At 51.6% G+C, this 21,564-nt stretch overlaps 1 protein-coding gene across 6 annotated transcripts in view; it reads left to right on the top strand.

The window, feature by feature from the left end:
* The window catches only part of SPTAN1 (spectrin alpha, non-erythrocytic 1), a gene marked incomplete at both ends in the record, with an annotated part of 90,553 nt that overhangs the window by 68,478 nt on the left and 511 nt on the right, over positions 1-21,564 (top strand). For 3 of the 6 annotated variants that reach the window (XM_080708484.1, XM_080708487.1, XM_080708486.1), the window contains 18 exons: positions 298-429; positions 617-754; positions 1,529-1,633; positions 3,821-4,029; positions 9,130-9,250; positions 9,378-9,499; positions 9,829-9,961; positions 11,713-11,811; positions 14,388-14,547; positions 15,506-15,582; positions 16,087-16,296; positions 16,633-16,929; positions 17,157-17,269; positions 18,240-18,257; positions 20,395-20,449; positions 20,786-21,036; positions 21,122-21,268; positions 21,349-21,496. In XM_080708484.1, the coding sequence (XP_080564610.1) occupies positions 298-429; positions 617-754; positions 1,529-1,633; positions 3,821-4,029; positions 9,130-9,250; positions 9,378-9,499; positions 9,829-9,961; positions 11,713-11,811; positions 14,388-14,547; positions 15,506-15,582; positions 16,087-16,296; positions 16,633-16,929; positions 17,157-17,269; positions 18,240-18,257; positions 20,395-20,449; positions 20,786-21,036; positions 21,122-21,268; positions 21,349-21,496 (2,535 nt within the window). Of the gene's footprint in view, positions 1-297; positions 430-616; positions 755-1,528; positions 1,634-3,820; positions 4,030-9,129; positions 9,251-9,377; positions 9,500-9,828; positions 9,962-11,712; positions 11,812-14,387; positions 14,548-15,505; positions 15,583-16,086; positions 16,297-16,632; positions 16,948-17,117; positions 17,270-18,239; positions 18,258-19,273; positions 19,337-20,394; positions 20,450-20,785; positions 21,037-21,121; positions 21,269-21,348; positions 21,497-21,564 lie in introns of all 6 variants that reach the window. The other 3 variants (XM_080708482.1, XM_080708483.1, XM_080708485.1) reach the window with 3 other exon arrangements.

The following is a 21,564-nucleotide window of genomic DNA, read 5'->3' as shown; positions in this document are numbered from 1 at the left end:
AGAGTCTGTGTAATTTTAGGTCTTAGCTCCCAATGACCTAGAACAGCAGCCTCTTGGACTGACTCAGTTCCCCTAACCCTGAGCTGGTGTACTTTCTCCTCTGCCCCAAACCCTCGCTGAACTCTCCACAGAGTGAGCCCTAAGACATTTCGCACACTCTGTGTTGCCATTATAAATATGGTAACATGTGGCCCAGTTCTTGAAGTTTCCCACCACTCCCTCCCTCCTGAGTGCCCCTCTGCCTTAAAGATGTGCCTTGCAGAAGCTGGCTTTGAAAAGTGGTTATGGTATTTTCAGAGCAAGCACCAGAAGCACCAGGCCTTCGAAGCAGAGCTACACGCCAATGCCGACAGGATCCGCGGGGTCATTGACATGGGCAACTCCCTCATTGAGCGCGGAGCCTGTGCTGGCAGTGAGGACGCCGTTAAGGTAGCGCGGGTCTCCTGGCCTGGGAACATAAAGGGACCAGGGCTTTGGGCGGCACTCTAGGTGGAGCGTGCCAGTGGGAATGCCCCCTGTAAGTGTTTCCACTTCCTCTCCATGTTCTCCAGCCGGACTGGAGGGAGAGGGCTTTTTATGTGTTTCCCCATCCTGATGGCTCCCTTTTCCTCCCTAGGCCCGCCTGGCTGCTCTAGCAGACCAGTGGCAGTTCCTGGTGCAGAAGTCAGCTGAGAAGAGCCAGAAACTAAAAGAGGCCAACAAGCAGCAGAACTTCAACACTGGAATCAAGGACTTTGACTTCTGGCTCTCCGAGGTGACGTGCGGCAGCTCTCCCTTCCCTTGCACAGGGATCTCCCATCGCTGGGGTCGAGGGCACTCAGCAAGCCCAGAACTGTGGAAGGCAGGGCCCCCAAGTGCACTTGAATAGGAGTCCTCGCTACCGGGTAGGAGTGACGCTGTGAGAGGGGCGAGCAGAGGAAATGAAGGTTTGGAGAGGAGAGCGAGGTCCGGTGGGACTGTGGGGTCTCGCAGGTGAGTGTAAGTTTTTAGAGACCGCCACTGCTAACACTCAGGGCGCTTCTATGTTTTCGTGAGTGTTGTAGATAGTTGAGCTCACAGTTTTTCATTATTGTGCATGGGAAGTGTTATCCCAAGTCACTGCAGATCCTTCCCAGTCGTATGAGTGACTGGGGCAGTCCCTCATGGAGCTGCCGTAACTTGACCGTTCTCGTGCTGCTGGATGTCCAGGTGCCCCGCTCCGTGGCTCTGTCTGCTGCAGTGGCCATCTTTGTGTCTTACTCCTTGCTCACACTGCTGCTGCTTCCCCAGGGGAGCTTCATCACAGCAGGCTGCTGTGCTCCTCGCCCTTGCCCCCGGCCCTGGGCCATACTGTCTAAGCCAGCAGGCTCTCGAGTTGCAGTGCTTTGGCAGAGGAAGAGTGACAGGCTGAGCAGACTGACCCAGCTGCGTAGGCATAACAGTAACCCCTGGTTGAGAGACCCGGATTAGCAGCTGGTCATCCTGGGCATTCCAGAAAACCACCACACGCACTATACTGTAGCCCTTCCCTTTGCTTTTCCATTGCCAGGTGGAGGCCCTTCTGGCATCTGAAGATTATGGCAAAGACCTGGCTTCCGTGAACAACCTGCTGAAAAAGCATCAGCTGCTAGAGGCAGATATATCGGCCCATGAGGTAAGCTGTGGCGGTGTGAGGGGAGCTGAGAGAACAGGCAGCCCAGGTGTCTGTCGTGAACTTCACCAGCTCACGAAGTGCTGGATCGATCAAGGAGGGAGAGTGATTGACGGCTGGCACCTGAGGCAGCAGCTCTCAAGCCTGGTGGTCTCGGGGCTATTATGCTCCTTCCAATTATTAATGACCTATGAGAAATTTTGTTTATACAGATTTTATCAGTACTCACCATCATTAAAATGAAGTACTTTTTGCGGTACTAGGGATAGAACCTAGGGGCATTTTTACTCTTTTCCTTTTTTTTGTACTGGAAATGGAACCCAGGGGCATTCTACCTCCAAGCTATACCCCCAGTCCTATTTTTTAGTCTTTATATTTTTTGAAACAGGGTCTCACTGAGTTGTGAAGGGCCTCCCTAATTAGCTGGGGCTGTCTGCAAACCGCTATCTTCCAGTCTCCGCCTCCCGAATGCTGGGATTACAAGCGTGCGCTACCACACTCGGCTTATTTTAGTCTTCATTTTGAAACGGTCTCACTGAATTGCAGAAGGCCTCACTAAGTAGTAGCTGATGCTGGCCTTGTACCACGATCCTCCTGTCTCAACCTCCCAAATGCTGAGATTACAAGTGTGCGTCACCACGCCCAGCTATTCTTTATTTTATTTTTATTTTTCTTGCGAGTCTGGGGATAGAACCCAGGGGCATTCGACCTCCGAGCTACACCCCCTGCCCTATTTTTTATTCTTTATTTTGCAACAGGGTCTCACTAAGTAGCTGAGGCTGCCCTTGAACCGTGATCCTCCTATCTCAGCCTCCCGAATGCTGGGATTACAAGTGTGTGCCTCCATGCCCGGCTTTTTTTTTTTTTTAAACAAGATCTCACTAAGATGCAGAAGGCCTCACTCTGTGGCTGAGGCTGGCCTCACACCCAGATCCTGTTGTCTCAGCCTCCCAAGAACTGAGCGTGAGCCACAACAGCCGTTTAATTTTTATATTTATTTATTTATTTATTTATTGTGTGTGTGGTACTGGGAATTGAACCCAGGGCAGTCTATCTCCAAACTATACCACCAGACCAATTTTATTTTTATTTGGAAACATGATCTCACTGGGTTATAGAGGTCCTCACTAAGTTGCTGAGGCTGGTTGCAAACCTGTGATTTTCCCAAGTACTGGGATTGCAGTTGTGCACCCTTCTATTTTTTTATTTTGAAACAGTTTTTTGTTTGTTTGTTGGTTGGTTGGTTGGTTGGTTGGTTGGTGGTACTGGGGGTGAAACCCAAGGGCTACATTACCAGACTAGCCGAGGCTAGCTTTGAACCTGCGTGATCCTCCTGTTTCAGCCTCCCAAGTACTGGTATTACAAGTGTGCACCACCATGCCCAGCTTGAAATAGATTTTTGCTAAGTTGTAGAGGCTGGCATTGAACCTGTGATCTTCCTATCTTGGCCTTCTTCTAAGTACTGGAATTATAGGCCTGCCCACCCACATTTAGCCATTTTCTGCTTTTTAAAGGATGTTAAGGAAAGCCAGGCATGGTGGTGCACACTTGTAATCCCAGCATCCGGGAGGCTGAGACCGGAGGATCGCGCAGGTTTGCGGACAGCCTCAGCTACCTAGTGAGGCCCTCTGCAACTCAGTGAGACCCGGTTTCAAAATAAAGAATAAAAAATAGGGCAGGGGGTGTAGCTTGGAGGTCAAATGCCCCTGGGTTCCATCCCCAGACTCGCAAAAAAATAATAAAATAAATAAATAAAGGATGTTAAAATAGGGGTGAAGCTTGGTTGTGGAACTTGTTTTTAGCACACAGAGATCCCTCCATCCCCAGCACCAAAAAAGATGAAAGTAAAAACTAAAGGATGCTGTTAGTGAAGCAGCATTCTAACTGTGGGCAGGAGGCAGTGAAGAGTCAGTCTCTGCTGGTGCGGTCTCTGCTGTCTAGCTGCAAGGCAGGCGCCAGCATCCCACACCATGCTCTGCACCATCAGCACAGGTGTCCACACAGTCTAAAGCACATCATGTCTTAGCATCATTACAAAAATAGCCTTGACGTCACAGAGTGCTGTGGGTTCACATAGGACACTTTGGGTCCACAGGCTCCACACCTCAGTAAGGAATTCCTAAATTGTTATTTGCAAGCAACTATTTAGGGAACACCCAGGTTTCTGATCATCCCCCCACCCCTGCCCAGGATCGCCTGAAGGACCTGAATGGCCAGGCAGACAGCCTGATGACCAGCAGCGCCTTCGACACCTCCCAAGTCAAAGACAAGCGGGACACCATTAATGGGCGCTTCCAGAAGATCAAGAGTATGGCGGCTTCCCGGCGAGCCAAGCTGAGCGAGTCCCACCGCTTGCATCAGTTCTTCCGGGACATGGATGACGAGGAGTCCTGGATCAAGTATGTACTCTTGTAGCTGCATGTTCTGGGTCCTCTGGGAGTCCTGGAACCTCTAAGAGGGCAGACGCATGGACTGCCTGGAGAGGTAAAAGGCTTCCAGCTTCCCTGGACCATGGGAAAACAGAAGTGTGGTAAAAAGGGCTATGGTCCCAACCCTGCCACACAGTTCTTCTGTGGCCATCTGAGTATTCAGTGGTGCTGGTCAGCAAAGGCCCCACAGTACTGGAGATCCATGCTGGTGGGGGCCCTGCCCTTTAGGTCTCAGGGAATGTTGTAAGTTTGTTCTGATTTGAGGAAGATCACTTCTTCAAGGAAGGAGAGTTGACTTTTTTAAATCTTTCCAAGCCGGGCGTGGTGGCGCACACTTGTAATCCCCGCGCTTGGGAGGGGGATACAGGAGGATCACACAGGTTCGAAGCCAGCCTCACTGGCTTAAGAGACCCTGTTTCCAAATAAAAATATAAAAATAGGTATGGAAGTGTAGCCCGGAGGTAGAAGGAACCCCAGTACCACCAAAAAAAAAGGCAACTCAAGAATTGAAAACTGGGCATGGTGGCGCACACTTGTAATCCCCGTATTCGGGAGGCTGAGACCGGAGGATCGTGGTTCGTGGACAGCCTCAGCTACTTAGTGAGGCCCTTCACAGCTCAGTGAGACCCAGTTTCAAAATAAAGAATAAAAAATCAGGCAGGGGGTGTAGCTAGGAGGTCGAATGCCTCTGGGTTCCATCCCCAGACCTGCCCCAAAAAAAAAAAAAAAAATCTTCTCCATCCTTCAAAATATCAGTTTAGTTGAGAGTTATGGCACACACTTAAATCCCAGTTCTAGGAGACTGAGACAGCAGAATTGCAGTTAGAGGCCTGCCTTAGCAAGTTAGCAAGGTGCTCAGCAATTTAGACCCTGTTTTAAGAAGAAGGAAAAAAAGTCTATCCCAAATGATATAGCCTATGAATGAACACTTTTGGCCCTTTTGTTTGTTGTATTTGCTACTGGGGATTGAGCCCAGGAGTGCTCTACCATAGAGTTACATAGTCAGTCTTTTATTTTTTATTTTGAGACAGGCTCTTGCTAAGTTGCCCATGCTGGCCTCAAACCTTCAATCTTGCTGCCTCAGCCTCCTAGATAGCTGGGATTAAAGGTATGTGTCCCCACTCCCTGCCAAATAGACCACTTTTCTTTTGTGTGTGTATGAAACCCAGGGGCTTTCTACCTCCAAGCTATACTCCCAGCCCTATTTTATTTACTTTTATTTTGAAACAGGATCTCCATAGGCTAATGAGAATCTCAGTACTTGTTGAGGCTGTCCTCAAACCTAAATTCTCCTATCTCAGACTCCCAAGTACCTTTTTTTTGTGTGTGTGGGTCTGGGATGGAACCCAGAGGCATTAGACCTCCAAGCTAGACCCCCTACCCTATTTTTTATTATTTATTTTGAAACAGTGTCTCACTAATTTGCAGAGGGCCTCACTAAGTAGCTGAGGCTGTAGGTGAACCACAATCCTCCTGTCTCAGCCCCCCAAATGCTGGGATTACAAGCATCCGCCACCTCCTAAGTACTGGGATTACAGGTGTGCACTAATACACCTAGCCTTACAGACCACTTTTAAGAACACCTTGCAAGCCAAGCATGGTAGTGCACGCTTATAATCCCAGTACTTGGGAGGCTGAGACAGGAGGATCGAGCAGGTTCAAAGCCGGCTACGCTGGCTTCAGAGACCCTGTTTCCAAATAAAAATATAAAATAGGTCTGGGAGTGTAGCCTGGAGGTAGAAGGGCTTCCAGGAACCCCATTACCACCAAAAAAAAAAAAAAAAATCTGATGTAAAAACCGGGCGTGGTGGCACACACCTGTAATTCCTGTACTTGGGAGGCTGAGACAGGAAGATCACACAGGTTTGAAGCCAGCCTCAGCTACTTAGTGAGGCTCTCAGCAATTTAGTGAGACACTGTTTCCAAATAAAGTATAATATAGGTCTGGGAATATAGCCTGGAGGTAGAAAGCCTCTGGGTTCCACTCCCAGTACCACAAGAAGAAAAAAAAGAACTGATGTAAAGCCAGGCGTGGTGGCACACGCTTGTAATTCCAGCATTCGGGAGGCTGAGAGAGGATCACAACTCTTGGACAGCCTCAGCTACTTAGGCTCTCAGCAATTTAGTGAGACCTTGTTTCCAAAATAAAGTATAAAATAGGTCTAGGAGTATAGTCCAGAGGTAGAAAAGCCCCTGGGTTCCACCCTCAGTATCACAAAAAAAAAAAAAAAGAAAGAAAGAAAGAAAGAAATTTAAGACCCAAGTGTGGTGGCACACGCTTGTAATTCCAGCATTTGGGAGGCAGACAGGAGGATTGCCATTCACGACCAGCCTCAGTTACTTAGTGAGGTCCTTTGCAACTCAGTGAGACCCTGTTTCAAAATAAAGAATAAAAATTAGGGCTGGGGGTATAGCTCAAAGGTAGAATTCCCCTGGGTTCCAACTCAAGTACCACCAAAAAAAATAATAATTTTTTTTTTCTTTTTGGTGGTACTGGGGGTGGAACCCAGAGGCTTTCTACCTCCGGCCTATACTCCCAGACCTATTTTATATTTTATTTTGAAACAGGGTCTCACTAAGTTGCTGAGAACCTCACTAAGTAGCTGAGGATTGCTTTTTTTTTTTTTTTTTTTTTTTTTTTTCGGCCTATACTCCCAGGCCTATTTTATATTTTATTTTGAAACAGGGTCTCACTAAGTTGCTAAAAGCCTCACTAAGAAGCTGAGGCTGGCTTTGAACCTATGCAATTCTCCTGTCTCAGCCTCCCAAGTGTGGGGATTATAAGCATGCGTCATCACACCCAGAAAAAGAAGTAAATTTAAGAAATTGGGCTTGGGTTGCAGCTCAAGGTAGAAACACCTTTGGGTTCAATCCCTAGTACCACAAAAAATAAATGACGTGTTAACAGCCATGATGGCAGACACTTAAAATCCAGAACTTGGGAGGTTAAAGCAGGAGTGCAGGTTTGCAGCCAGCCTCAGCAACATAGTAAAGCCTTCTATAACTTAGTGAGACGCTGTTTCAAAATAAAGACTAAGCAGGGGCATGGTGTCCCACACTTGAAGCCCTGGTACTTGGGAGGCTGAAACAGGAGAATCATGGGTTTCCGGCCAGCCTCATCTACTTAGGCCCTCTGCAACTCAGACCCTGTTTCAAAATAAAAAGAATAGCAGGGCGTGGTGGCGCACGCTTGTAATCCCAGCATTTGGGAGGCTGAGACCAGAGGATTGCGGTTTGCGGACAGCCTCACCTTAGTGAGGCCCTCTGCAACTCAGTGAGACCCGGTTTCAAAATAAAGAATAAAAAATAGGGCAGGGTGTGTAGCTCAGAGGTTGAATGCCCCTGGGTTCCAATCCCAGACCCGCAAAAATAAATAAATAAATAAATAAATAAATATAAAAATAATAAGCCGGGCATTGTGGCACATGCTTGTAATCCCAGCATTTGGGAGGCTGAGACAGGAGGATCACGGTTCGCAAGTCTGGGAGTATAGCCCAGAGGTAGAAAAGCCCCTGGGTTCCATCACAGTACCAAAAAATAAGTATTAGTTTAGCTGGGCATAGCGCCACACACTTGTAATCCCCACGCTTGATAGGCTGAGACGGGAGGACTGCGCAGGTTCGAAGCCAGCCTCGGCTACTTAGTGAGGCTCTCAGCAACTTAGTGAGACCCTGTTTCCAAATAAAATATAAATTAGATCTGAGAGTTTAACTCAGAGGTAGAAAGCTTCTGGGCTCCACCCCCAGTACCTCCCCCCAAAGAAAAAGAAGAAAATAGGGTGGGAGGTATAGTTCAGAGGTAGAATGCCAAAATCCTGGTGAGTTCCATCCCCGGTACCGCACACATGAAAAGAAATGATGTACGTAGGCTGAGAGCTTGGCTCAGTGATAGAGCACTTGTCTGACGTGCGTGAGACCCATGTGTATAGTACTGGGGATTGAAACTAGAAGCATTCTACCTCTGAGTTACACTCCCAGTCCTTGTTATTTTGAAACATTGTCTGGCTGAGTTACTGATAGTCTCACTGGTTACTGAGACTGACCTCCAACCTACTATCCTATTTTAGCCTCCTATGTGCTGGGATTGCAGATTTGCACCACCATACCTGGCTACATACCTAAATATCTTTATGTGTTTGCATGGATATGGTGGACGTGTGATTAATGATGTCCATGAGGGCAGTGCGCTGCGAGCCCCATCCCCAGTACAGTGCTAGCCCTCTGCAGACCCTGAGCTCTCGGATGCATTGCCCCTCCTTGATACGCACGTGGAGGACAGTGGAGGCTCCTGGGCATGTAATCAGGAAACAGCCTTCTGGTTTTTCAAGAAATTAGCAAGGCTTTTCCTGAAGAGATGTGTAAAAATGGTGAGGATGTCTGTATTAATGGGGTCATTTCACATTACCATGTGAAAATGAGGAGGTAGAATGCCCCTGGATTCCATCCCCAGTAACACACACACGCGCACACACACACACACACACACACACACACACACACACACACACAATAGGGCTGGAGTGTAGCTTGGAGGTAGAATGCCTCTGAGTTCAATCCCCAGTACAGCCAAAAAAATAGAGTTAGGATTGTTGCTCAGAGGTAGAATGCCTCTGAGTTTCATCTCCAGTACCGCAAAAAATATATAAATAAAAAATCGGGCTAGGGGTGCAACTCAGAGGGAGAATGCCCATGTGAAAACAAGGAGGTGGCTGGGCATGGTGGTGTACCCCTGTAATCCCAGTTCTTGGAGGCCAAGACAGGATCACAGGATCAAGGACAGCCTCAGCATGTAGTGAGACCCTGTGTCAAAACAAAAGTGGAATAGGAAGCTGGGCGTGGTGGCGCATGTTTATAATCTCAGTACTCTGGATGCTGAGACAGGAGTATCACAGTGCAACAGCCTCAGCTCCTTAGTGAGGCCCTTCACAACTTAGACCTTGTTTCAAAATAAAGAATAAAAAATGGGGCTGGAGTGTATGTCAGAGGTAGAATGCCCCTGGGTTCCATCCCTGGTACCTTGAAAAGAAAATGAGGAGTTACAGAGACTGACCCCGCTGTCTCTGTCCTCCAGGGAGAAGAAACTGCTTGTGAGCTCTGAAGACTATGGCCGAGACCTCACAGGTGTTCAGAACCTGAGGAAGAAGCACAAGCGGCTGGAGGCCGAGCTGGCTGCCCACGAGCCGGCCATCCAGGTGAGGAGGCACCTCTGGCCACGAGGACTGCGGGGCGGGAACAGGCCTGGGAGGGGCACGAGCACCTGCCCAGAAGCAGGCCCCGGCAGCGCTGCCCACCACTGATCTGAGCGTGCTTGCGTGCCAGGGCGTCTTGGACACTGGGAAGAAGCTGTCCGATGATAACACCATTGGGCAGGAGGAGATCCAGCAGCGTCTGGCCCAGTTTGTGGAGCACTGGAAGGAGCTGAAGCAGCTGGCGGCCGCTCGGTGAGCACTCAGACCAGGGAGTGTGTGGTGAGAAGTGCCAGGCCTGGGCCTCCTGCAGCTTCTAGACCTCCTGGGCACATAAACACCAGCTGCCTTGCTCCAGAGCCACCTCTGGCAGGCTTATGCTAAGCTGGTCCTGTCCTGTGAATCTGGACCCCACATAGCATCCCATTGTCTCATGTCTGAAGAATACTCTGCCCGCTTTATATCCCATGGAAGTTAAGACCAGACTTCCTGCAGCTCCGCCTCATGAGGGTTTTAAAGCTCATGTTAACTCTGAAAATTTAAGTGAGAGGAGATTGATTGCTCTTCCTGTCTCCTATAACCAGGGGTCAGCGACTAGAGGAGTCCTTGGAATATCAGCAGTTTGTAGCTAATGTGGAAGAGGAAGAAGCTTGGATCAACGAGAAAATGACGCTGGTAGCTAGTGAAGATTACGGAGATACTCTTGCTGCTATCCAGGTTAGGAGAAGTGAAAATGGTACCGCATTCTCAGTGGCTTAAAACAGCAGGCAGGTGCTGGCTCACGGGTCAGAAGAGCAGAGCTCTGAATCATGACACGGGCTGCCGTTCGCCACACCTTCCAAGGGGACCCCTCCCTTGCATCCTTGGCATCTGCCTTGCATCCTTGGCATCTGGCAACAGCACTCCAGAGTCTGTTTGTTTCTACATGGCCGTCTTCCTTGGGCATTCTCCATATGCCAGTCCAATTGGATTCGAGCCTGCCTTAATGATCTCATCTTAAACTTTGCACACTCCATCCACAAAGACTTATTTCAGCCTTCACAGGCACCAGAAGTTAGGTGCAGCTCAGCCCAAGGCACACTCACACCCCACATTGGTTACCAGGTGCTGCATGATAGCCTCCTTAACGCTCAGTGGTTAAAAGCAGCAGCAGTTTCTTTTTGCCTGGATTCTGAGTTGGGTGTTTCCTCTGTAGCTTTCACTTGGGATCCTTCATGCAGCTGCATCCAGGCAGCGAGCAGCTGAGCACCCACCCAGATGGCCTCAGTCACAGCTGGCAGCGAGGCTTGGCTTTCAGTTGGGCTTTCTCAGTTTCCCTCTGCAGAGCTTCGCGTTCAGCCACGAGGCTTCCTCTTGCAGCATTTAGAGAGGCAAAGGGAGATGCTGCGGAGTGTCAGGAGATCACACATCCTCACTGCGTCCTGGTGTCAGAATTGGTCCCAGCTGGGCGTGGTGGCGCGTGCTTGTAATCTCAGCATTTGGAGACGGAGAATTGCAGTTCACAGACAGCCTCAGCTACTTAGCAAGGCCCTTCGTAACTTAGTGAGACCCTTGCAACTCAGTGAGACCCTGTTTCAAAATAAAGAATTAAAAAAATGGGGCTTGGAGTGTCACTTGGAGTGTGGTATTGGGTTCCATCCCCAATACCACAAAAAGAAAGGGAAGGGAGGAAGGCGGGGAGATCCGGGGGTATAGCTTGGAGGTAGAATGTCTTTGGGTTCCCTTCCCAGCACAACAAAAACAAAAAAATTTTCAAGAACCTAGTGAGACCCTGTTTCAAAACAAAAAATGAGCTGGGTATGGTGGCACCCATTTGTAATCCCAGTACGTGGGAGGCCAACACAGGAGAATCACCATTTTGAGGACAGCCATAGCAAGTAGTGAGGTTCTCATCAACTTAATGAGACCCTGTTTCAAAATAATAAAATAGGGCTGGAGGTGTAGCTTGGTGTTAGAATGTCCCTGGGCTCTAGCCGGGCGTGGTGGCGCACGCTTGTAATCCCAGCATTTGGGAGGCTGAGAATGGAGGATCGTAGTTCACGGACAGCCTCAGCTACTTAGTGAGGCCCTCTGCAACTCAGTGAGACCCGGTTTCAAAAGAAAGAATAAAAAATTGGGCAGGGGGTGTATCTCGGAGGTCAAATGCCTCTGGGTTCCATCCCCAGACCCGAAAAAAAAATAAAAAATGTCCCTGGGCTCAATCTCTAGTACCACAAAAAATAAAAAGGGCTGGAGATGTAGTTCAGTTTTGGAGCTCCCCTGGGTTCAGTCCCCAGTCCTGAGCTTGATCAGCAGGTGCTTAACTAAGAAAGGCCTCTCTGGCTGCACACTGCCAGTTCTTGCTGCATCCTATTTTTTTGTTTGTTGAAATTGTTTTCTTTGTTTCTATGTTAGTATACTGCTTAGTTCTCTTATTCCCACCTAGACAGGAGTGTGAGGGTAAGGGCTGCACATTTGTTCTACCCTAGGGCTTACTGAAGAAGCACGAAGCTTTCGAGACTGACTTCACTGTCCACAAGGATCGCGTGAACGACGTCTGCACTAACGGACAAGACCTCATTAAGAAGGTGAGCCGGCCCGGTGGGAAACCCTCTTGCCTCCCAAGACATCTGTGCACAGTGCCGCAGCAGCCCGCAGAGCTCGCTGCTCCAGTATTCACCTAACAGGTGTGCTGGAGACCAGTACTTGGGGCTGAGACAGGAGCATCACAGCTACTTAGTGAGGCCTCCGCAACTTAGTGACACCTTGCTTTTATTATTATCAATAGTTTTATTATATATAATTATATATAGTATGTTATACATAAATATATAATTATAATATAATTTTTTATTATTAAAAATAAAGAATAAAAAACAGGGATAGGAGTATAGCTCAGACGTAGAATGCCCCTGGATTTCATCCCCAGTACCATAAAAAAATAAACAGAAGTCGGGGGTGGTGGCACATGCTTGTAATCCCAACATTTGGGAGGCTGAGACCAGAGGATCGCAGTTTGTGGACAGCCTCAGCTACTTAGGCCCTCTGCAACATAGTGAGACCCTGTTTCAAGATAACGAATAAAAAGCCAGGCGTGGTGGCGCACGCTTTGTAATCCCTGTGCTTGGGAGGCAGAGACAGGAGGATCGCACAGATTCGAAGCCAGCCTCAGCTACTTAGTGAGGCTCTCAGCAACGCAGTGAGACCCTGTTTCAAAATAAAATATAAAATAGGTCTGGGAGTGTAGCCCAGAGGTAGAAAGCCCCTGGGTTTCACCCCCAGTACCACCAAAAAAAAAAAAAAAAAAAAACCCCAAGAGCAAGGGGTGTAGCTTGGAAGTCAAATGGCCCTGGGTTCCATCCCCAGACCTGGGGGAAAAAAAAAAAAAGAAGCATCTGTCTTGGTTTCTTTTTGACATTAGCATTCCAAAAATGTTGTTTTTAGGCCGAACGTGGTGGCGCACACTTGTAATCCCAGCGCTTGGGAGGCTGAGACAGGAGGATCATACAGGTTCGAAGCCAGCCTCAGCTACTGAGTGAGGCTCTCAGCAACTTAGTGAGACCCTGTTTCCAAATAACATATAAAAAAATAGCCGGGCATGGTGGTGCAAGCTTATAATCCCAGCATTTGGGAGGCTGAGACTGGAGGATCTCAATTCATGGCCAGCCTTAGCTACTACTTAGTGAGGCCCTCCGCAATTCAGTGAGACCCTGTTTCAAAATAAAGAATAATCCGGGCGTGGTGGCACATGCTTTTAATCCCAGCATTTGGGAGGCTGAGACCAGAGGATCGCTGTTCGCAGACAGCTTCAGCTACTTAGTGAGGCCCTCTGCAACTCAGTGAGATCCGGTTTCAAAAATAAAGAATAAAAAATAGGACGGGGGTGTAGCTCGGAGGTGGAATGCTCCTGGGTTCCATCTCCAGACCTGAAAAAAATAAAGAATAAGCCGGGCGTGGTGGTACACACTTGTAATCCCCACGCTTGGGAGGCTGAGACAGGAGGATCACACAGGTTTGAAGCCAGCCTCAGCTACTTAGTGGGGCTCTCAGCAACTTAGTGAGACCCTGTTTCCAAATAAAATATAAAATAGGGCTGGGGGTGTAGCTGAGAGGTAGAATGCCTCTGGGTTCAGTAGTTCAGTCTCCAGCACAACAACAACAAAAAAAGCCACCAGTCAGAGAGGGTGATATTACAGTCTTCACATATGTCCCTCCAGATGCTGTATCTGCAAGTATATAGATAAGATAGCTTCCTAGATACCTCCCCCCCCCCCCCCGTGGTACTGGGGATAGAACCTAGAACCCAGGGGCATTCTACCTCTGAGTTACAAACCCAGCCCTGTTTTTTTATTCTTTATTTTGAAACAGGGTCTCATTGAGTTGCAGAGAGCCTCACTAAATATCTGAGGCTGGCCATGAACCGTGATCCTCCTGTCTCAGCCTCCCAAATGCTGGGATTACAAGCGTGCGCCACCACACCCAGCTCCTAGATACCTGTTTAATGGATTGCATCACTCTATAAATTATCCAAAACCTGGCTGCAGTGTAGAATGTTTCTGAAATCTATCATTTAAATGGCCTTTTCCAGAGAAAGCAAAAATTAAAGAGTCTCGGTGCTCTCTCAGCGGAGAGGCCAAGGCTGTTCACAGGCCAGTCACCTGGGTGCATTGATGGACATCCCCAGTACCACCACACAGATACACACACACAAAAATAATAATAGTAGTAGCCGGGCGTGGTGGCGCACGCTTGTAATCCCCGCGCTTGGGAGGCTGAAACAGGAAGATCGTACAGGTTCAAAGCCAGCCTCAGCTAGTTTAAGAGACCCTGTTTCCAAATAAAATATAAAATAGCCCTGGGAGTGTAGCCCAGAGGTATAAGGCCCCTGGGTTCCATCCCCAGTACCACCAAAAAAATAATAATAGTGAATACATCATTGTAACTCAAAAGATCAACTGTTCCTTGTTTGTTCTTTAGCATTAATTCCCAGAAGTAGCACTGTTGTACACCCTTCATCCTGAGGCTGCACTCTGACCTTGGAAAGCCACCATGGCCCCCCACTGGGCAGTGGCCCATGTAACCGAAATTAAGCCCCTTCCCAAGGACACAGGTCTGTGGCTGCAGGGAGGCGAAGCTGACAGGTGTGTTTTTTTTTCCGGTCTAGAACAATCATCATGAGGAGAACATCTCTTCCAAGATGAAGGGCCTGAATGGGAAGGTGTCCGACCTGGAGAAGGCCGCAGCCCAGAGGAAGGCCAAGCTGGACGAGAACTCGGCTTTCCTCCAGTTCAACTGGAAGGCTGATGTAGTAGAGTCCTGGATCGGTAAGCAGTTTCTCCGTCTCCCAGGCCGGGAAGCTCATTTCCAGAGCCGCACCTGGTGTATCCCCATGTAGTTGGCTTTCTTCTGCAGGGAAGAAACTGATCAAATGCAGATCAGAGAGCTTGCTCCCAAAACTACCACAGCAGGGCCCAGCACCAAGCTGGCACGAGGGCCAAAAAAGAGGGCTGTGAACCCTGACGCAGCAGCACCCCAAGGCAGTCAGGCCACACCAGAACTACCCACTAAGCCAGGTGTGGTGACGCACCCTTGTAATCACAGCATTTGGGAGGCTGAGACTGGGGGATTGAGGTTTGCAGACAGCTTCATCTACTTAGTGAGGCCCTCTGCAACTTAGACCCTGTTTCAAAAATAAAGCCGGGCGTGGTGGCGTACACTTGTAATCCCTGCACTTGAGAGGCTGAGACAGGAGGATCGCACAAGTTCAAAGCCAGCCTCAGCTACTTAGTGAGGCTCTCAGCAACTTAGTGAGACCCTGTTTCCAAATAAAATATAAAATGGGTCTGGGAGTATAGCCCAGAGGTAGAAAGCCCCTGGGTTCCACCCCCAGTAACACCAAAAAAATAAAAAATAATAAAAAACAGGGCAGGGGGTGTAGCTCAGAGGTCGAATGCCCCTGGGTTCCATCCCCAGACCCACCAAAAAAAAAAGAACAACTACCCATTAGGTACCCTGGCCAGAGTGCCGTTCAGCCCCAAGGTGAGGGGGGCATGATAGCGGCATCCATGAGACTTGGCAGCTAGAAGGACCTCTCTTGGCTCAAATGGAGGCCAGTGCCTGGGGTTGGAGAGAAGCCAGCTGATGCTGGATCAGAGGCTCTCAATAACTTTGAAATTTCAATGTAAACCAAATAATGGTGTGCCTCAGTCCCCTTGTTTCCTGTTTGAACCCTTCTCACTGCACCACAAAGGAGTGGAGTAGTTTCCATACTTGGTTTTCTAGGTGAGAAGGAGAACAGCTTGAAGACAGACGACTATGGCCGAGACCTGTCTTCTGTGCAGACCCTCCTCACCAAGCAGGTCGGTATGGATGGCCACTTGTAGGTGCCTGGTGGTCAGTGTCCTTCCTTGAGATGCTGGGCGGTCTCTGGGAAGGCCCTGGATTCAGCAGGGAGCAGGTCTGGTCTTGATTGGGTACAGCAGAGGGCACTGAGGACCCAAGTGCAAGGGAGGGATGTGTCTCTCTGTCCAGCCAGTGAGGGCAGTGGGGCAAGCCTTCCTAGGCCCACTCACTAAAGGTAAACAGAAGGGGGGGGGGCAGTGTATCTGAGGAGCCTGGGCCATGCCGGGGTGCAAGAGTGTTACAGCTCCGCAGCTCGTTGGATGGGTGCCCGGAGGCCAAGAGGGCCCTGCTGTAATCTGTGGTCTGAGGCAAACAGGAAAGGAGAGAGGTGTGACCGAGTGCCAGCGCCCACCCAACATAGACACTGGAGGACAGATGTTAACGCTGTCTGAGCTGGCATCAGGAAGAGCAAGTCCTAGCCTCACTGTGGTCACTAATTGGCTTGTCACTCCTCATTCTAGGAAACCTTTGACGCCGGCCTGCAGGCCTTCCAGCAGGAGGGCATTGCCAATATCACCGCCCTCAAAGATCAGCTGCTGGCCGCCAAGCACGTCCAGTCTAAGGCCATCGAGGCCCGGCACGCCTCCCTTATGAAGAGATGGAGCCAGCTTCTGGCCAACTCGGCCACCCGGAAAAAGAAACTGTTAGAGGCCCAGAGTCATTTCCGCAAGGTGAGTGTGAGTCCAGGTAAGGCTCAGCCAGCCTAGGGTTGGGCAGGCAGACCCAGCATCCCTCTGCCGTCCTGTGCCATCGTCCTAGCAGGAGGCACAGGCCTGGAGTCAGCCGCCACCAAGGCAGACAGGACCTCTGCCTTCTCAGAGCTGCCTCCACAGCCACAGACGGCTGTAGACGTGCACTGAGGGCCAGGAGGAGAGGACAGCTGGGCGCGGTGCAGAGCATGGAGCCTTTTCCCCAGCAGGCCATGTGTGCCTTGTTTCTAGGCGCCCTTCTGCCCTCACACCAGCTGCTGCCCGGCCACTTTCCTTACTTGATCCTTCTGCTTCCAGGTGGAGGATCTCTTCCTGACCTTTGCCAAAAAGGCTTCTGCCTTCAACAGTTGGTTTGAGAACGCAGAGGAGGACCTGACGGACCCTGTGCGCTGCAACTCCCTGGAGGAGATCAAAGCCCTGCGCGAGGCCCACGAGGCCTTCCGCTCCTCCCTCAGCTCTGCGCAGGCCGATTTCAACCAGCTGGCTGAGCTGGACCGCCAGATCAAGAGCTTCCGTGTGGCCTCCAACCCCTACACCTGGTTCACCATGGAGGCCTTGGAGGAGACCTGGAGGAACCTGCAGAAAATCATCAAGGTGCGCCTCGTGCTGCCCGTGGCCCTCACAGGCTGCTAACCTCCAGCCCTCCCTGGTCCCCAAGGAGCAATTTACTGTCTGTTCAGCTTCAGGATGGTACTTCCTGCCCCTCTCAGATTTAAGCCGCTCTGGTTAGGCCCCGAGAGTAGAAACTTGTCCATTCTGAGCCCCTCTAAGGGGAGGCTCAGGACCCGGGTGAAGCTGGCATCTGCCTCCCTTGGTCTCAGGAGCGAGAGCTGGAGCTGCAAAAGGAGCAGCGGCGACAGGAGGAGAATGACAGGCTGCGCCAGGAGTTTGCCCAGCACGCCAACGCATTCCACCAGTGGATCCAGGAGACCAGGTGCCTGCCCTCGCCGCACCCCTGGGGAGCATTATGGTCCCTGAGTGTAATCCCCGGGCCCCGCCCAGGTCACGAAAGCTTTGTTTGAAACCCAGGGCTGCCTTGGACAACTGAGAAAAGCTTGGCCAGCCCAGGCTGACTCTGGAGCCAGAAGGGTGGGTGATTAGAGTGGCATTCTGCTGATCTGTTCCCCAAAGATTAACTTCCAGGTGTTCTGAGTCCCCACAGCAACCCAGCGACCACCAGTACAGGGTCAGACAGAACAGGACTGATGGTAGAGCCAGGCGTGGTGGCACATGCCTGGAATCCCAGTAACTGGGGAGGCTGAGACAGGGGGATCACACACCTAGCAATTTAGTGAAACTTGCAACAACCTAGTGAGATCCTGTTTTAAAACAAAAATAGAAGCCGGGCATGGTGGCGCACGCTTGTAATCCCAGCATGCAGGAAGCTGAGACAAGAAGGTCAACGTTCGCAGACAGCCTCAGCTACTTAGGCCCTTTGCAACTCACTGAGACCCTGTTTCAAAATAAAGAATAAAAAAATAGGGCTGAGGGTGTAGCTCAGAGGTAGAATGCCCCTGGGTTCCATCCACATTTGTTACACACACACAAATAAGAAAAATAAGTAAAGGGCTGAGGGAAGCTGGATGTGGTGGCGCATGCTTGTAATCCTAGTACTTGGGAGGCTGAGACAAGAAGATGGCAGGTTAGTGGGCAGTCTTACCTACTTAGGCCCTCCACAACATAGTGAGAGTTTGTTTCAAAATAAAGAATAAAAATTAAAGCCAGGGGGTGTAGCTCAGAGGTAGAAAGCTTCCTGGTTCTGTCCCCAGTATAACACCACAGGCATACACATGAATGGTACTGATGATGTTTTTTCTTTCTTTCTTGGTCTTTTCCGTGCCCTCCTCCCAATTGCTGCTGCATTTGGACACCACCTTGCCTCCTGGCTGCTCGGATCTCCGCAGAACGTACCTCCTCGATGGGTTAATATTGTCTTCTTTCTCCGGGCTCGTGGTGTGGTGGTGTCTTGTGTGCTTGTCCGTCCCCTGGTCCCTGTGGCCTGGCTTGGAGAGGATTCTGGGAGGGCCTTTCTGCCCACCTTGTCTTTGTCACCTGACAAGGAGTGCGTGCCTTGCCTGCAGCCCACCATTCCCAACAGGGCCTGCAGTCTGAGGAGGGGGTTACTGCTGCACTTCTGCTCAGATCCCCAGGGTCCTGCTCAGGAAGGAAATGGGACCGAGCAAGAGGCCGGAGCTGAGCCCCGTGTCCATAGCCACTGGGATGGACTGGACTTGTTTACCTGTTCACTCAGTGTGTCCAAAGAGACCATATTTAGCCCCCAGGTGGTTTGTGGGCACAAAAGTGGATGAGAGCCTGGGTAGTCAGTCCAGCTGACGAAGAAGCTACACAGCCCCCAGGGCCCAGGCAGCCCTCGCCTCTCCTTGGGAGGAGGACAACCACAAGTATTTCCCCAGTGGAAGACAGGATCGCCCAGCATTAACTGCGTGGTATGGAGACAGGGCTTGGAGGAGCCCGAGAGAGGAGCAGGGCGCTTCCCCCAGTCCTACCTAGCAGGGGATCGCAGCAAAACTGGGGGCCTCTGTCCAGGCTGCCGACGTCAGGGGGGGCCGAGGTTCTGCAGACAGGAAAATTAGGCTGGTGACAGTAGTGACAGGAGAAAGCTGCCCAAACCAGGCTGCACGCCCGCCCCGGCGGAGGTGGGGACACGCCCCCCGCTCTCCCCGCCCACATCGCTGCTCTTGGTCTTGTCTTCGTGTGGTGCCATGCTCCCTCACCTGTGGCTCCTCCCAAGCCCTGTCCCGCCGCGCCCGCTGCCACTGTGAGCTGCCCCGAAGTGGCCCACCTGCTCCAGGTCCCTGCCCGGGGCCAGGTCGCCCTTGCCTGCGCGCGGCCCACTGGGCCCGTGGCCCGTGTCTGTCTGGGATGCTCTCGCCTCGCCTCCTGTGGTGTATTCACTTGGTTTCTTCTCTTTGAATAGCATAGCGTATCGTCGGGTCATTCGTGTCTATCAGTATGAAGTTGGGGATGATCTATCTGGAAGGTTTTTCTCCTCTTATTTCTCTTCTTCCCTCACTGTGGTTTTGCCAATGCACTCTGGACTCCCCAGGCAGCTCTGCTTTCTGACTAACCCTCGCCCGGCTGCTTGGGAAGGAGGGTCTGTCCTCCTGCTGCACTGGCCCCACCTCCTGCCCCAGGTCCTGGAGGCCCTTTCCCCTGGTGACCGGGTGTGTTGTGAGTCTCCCTGCTGGGGTAGGAGGAAGCCTGGGGCCTTGCCTCGCTAGAGCACTGTGGGAGATTTCGGAGCTCACCCTGGCTCACCGGGTTCACAAGGGTAGGTCGGGGCAAACTTGGCCGCACCCCACCGCGGCCATGCGCACTGTGTGAACTTGTCCCTGCACGTGACCCCAGCTCGTGTGTTGTCTGTGTCCACTGGGGGCCTTCTGTGATCTTGAGTCGTCATAGGGAGAGAGCAGGTTCCCCTGAACCCTCTGCTCCTCAGAACTTGGCCCTGGTTGTGTCTATGTGGTGGGGCCTGAGCCCAGGCTTCATCATAGCCACTCCCCTCCTCCATTGGGGTTAGAACCATGTGCAGACCTGTACCTGGTCCTTACCTCAGCACGGCTAGAACCAGGCGCCTGCTCACCTGAGGGCCGTGCGCCCTCGGTGTGGCTCCCCTCCTCAGGAGCCTGCAGCGGGCTCCGCAGGGCTCCGGTGTGTCAGGCTCTCAGCCTGCCCTCTGCCCCAAGGTCTCTCATCCTTCAGGGCTACAGAAAGGCCATCAGGCCTGCAGTGGCTCTGCTCCCAGGGGGAACAAAACTCAATTCCCAAGTGACCCCTCCAGCGCCCTGCTTGGCTGGAGCTGAGGAGCCACCTGAGAAAGGGTCCTGGCCTGAACATTGTGTCTCTGAAACAGGAGAAATGTGGCCTGCCCCCACTCCAGGGCCAGCCGGGAAGGACAGCCAACAGCAGCTAGCCTTTGTTTCCTTAACTAAACCAGGACTGCAGGCTGCCAGGCAGTTCACCCAACAGGGACGTTAATCTAGAGCTGCTGCTGTCTGGTGAGGTCAGGCCTCTCCCTCACTCTGCCTCTGTGTTTAGGTCCTGCATGGTCGAAGAGTCAGGAACCCTGGAATCCCAGCTGGAAGCTACCAAAGTGAGTGCCCCAGGGCTCAGCCCTGCTCCTGCCCCTGCCTGCCTGCTGTTCCTTCTGGGCTTCGTCAGGACCCACATGGGCGGGCTGTACCCTTTTCCCCTGGTGGCTCAAAGCAGCCTGGGACTTGTCATCTTAAAGCTGTTGGCGGCCGCTACCCGCAGCCGGGCTTGAAAGGGAGCGGCCCTCTTGTCCATGGCGTGTGCCGTTTCCCCAGCAGGGTACTAGCTGGTTTGTGAGTCTCGGGCTGGGCCTGAGGCGGAGAGGGCAGCTGCACAGGCTCCTGGGGCAACTCTGGGGGAGAGCTCTGTCCCACGTGTCTCTGCCCCCACCCTGCAGCGCAAGCACCAGGAAATCCGAGCCATGAGAAGTCAGCTGAAGAAGATTGAGGACCTGGGGGCCGCCATGGAAGAGGCCCTCATCCTGGATAACAAGTACACGGAGCACAGCACAGTGGGCCTGGCCCAGCAGTGGGACCAGCTGGACCAGCTGGGCATGCGCATGCAGCACAACCTGGAGCAGCAGATCCAGGCCAGGAACACAACAGGTGTGACCGAGGAGGCCCTCAAGGAGTTCAGCATGATGTTCAAGTGAGTAAGGCCTCTGCGCGTGGGGCTGCGGGGCAGCCTGGTGGCGGGGCCCGCGTGCTTAGCTGCCCATGGCTTTGTGCTGCAGACACTTTGACAAGGACAAGTCTGGCAGGCTGAACCACCAGGAGTTCAAGTCCTGCCTGCGCTCCCTGGGCTATGACCTCCCCATGGTAGAGGAAGGGGAACCGGACCCAGAATTCGAGGCCATCCTGGACACCGTGGACCCCAACAGGTAAGCGCAGGGATGCCGGCGGACACAGCCTTGCCCTGGACCCCTGCCACCCTGCTCACCGCACTTGCTCCCGTCCCCAGGGATGGCCACGTCTCCCTGCAAGAGTACATGGCTTTCATGATCAGCCGCGAAACGGAGAACGTCAAGTCCAGCGAGGAGATTGAGAGCGCCTTCCGCGCCCTGAGCTCTGAGGGGAAGCCCTACGTGACCAAGGAGGAGCTCTACCAGGTGCGGCCTCGGCGGGGCGGTGAGGTGCCTGGGCAGCTCAAGCCACAGGCTCTGCTGGGGTTTGTGGC

This window comes from Muscardinus avellanarius (genome assembly GCF_963383645.1).
Source record: "Muscardinus avellanarius genome assembly, chromosome: 13".
NCBI classification, from domain to species: Eukaryota; Metazoa; Chordata; class Mammalia; order Rodentia; family Gliridae; genus Muscardinus; species Muscardinus avellanarius.
Note: the sequence above shows the minus strand (reverse complement) of the source record. Positions and strands in the feature narration are given on the sequence as shown.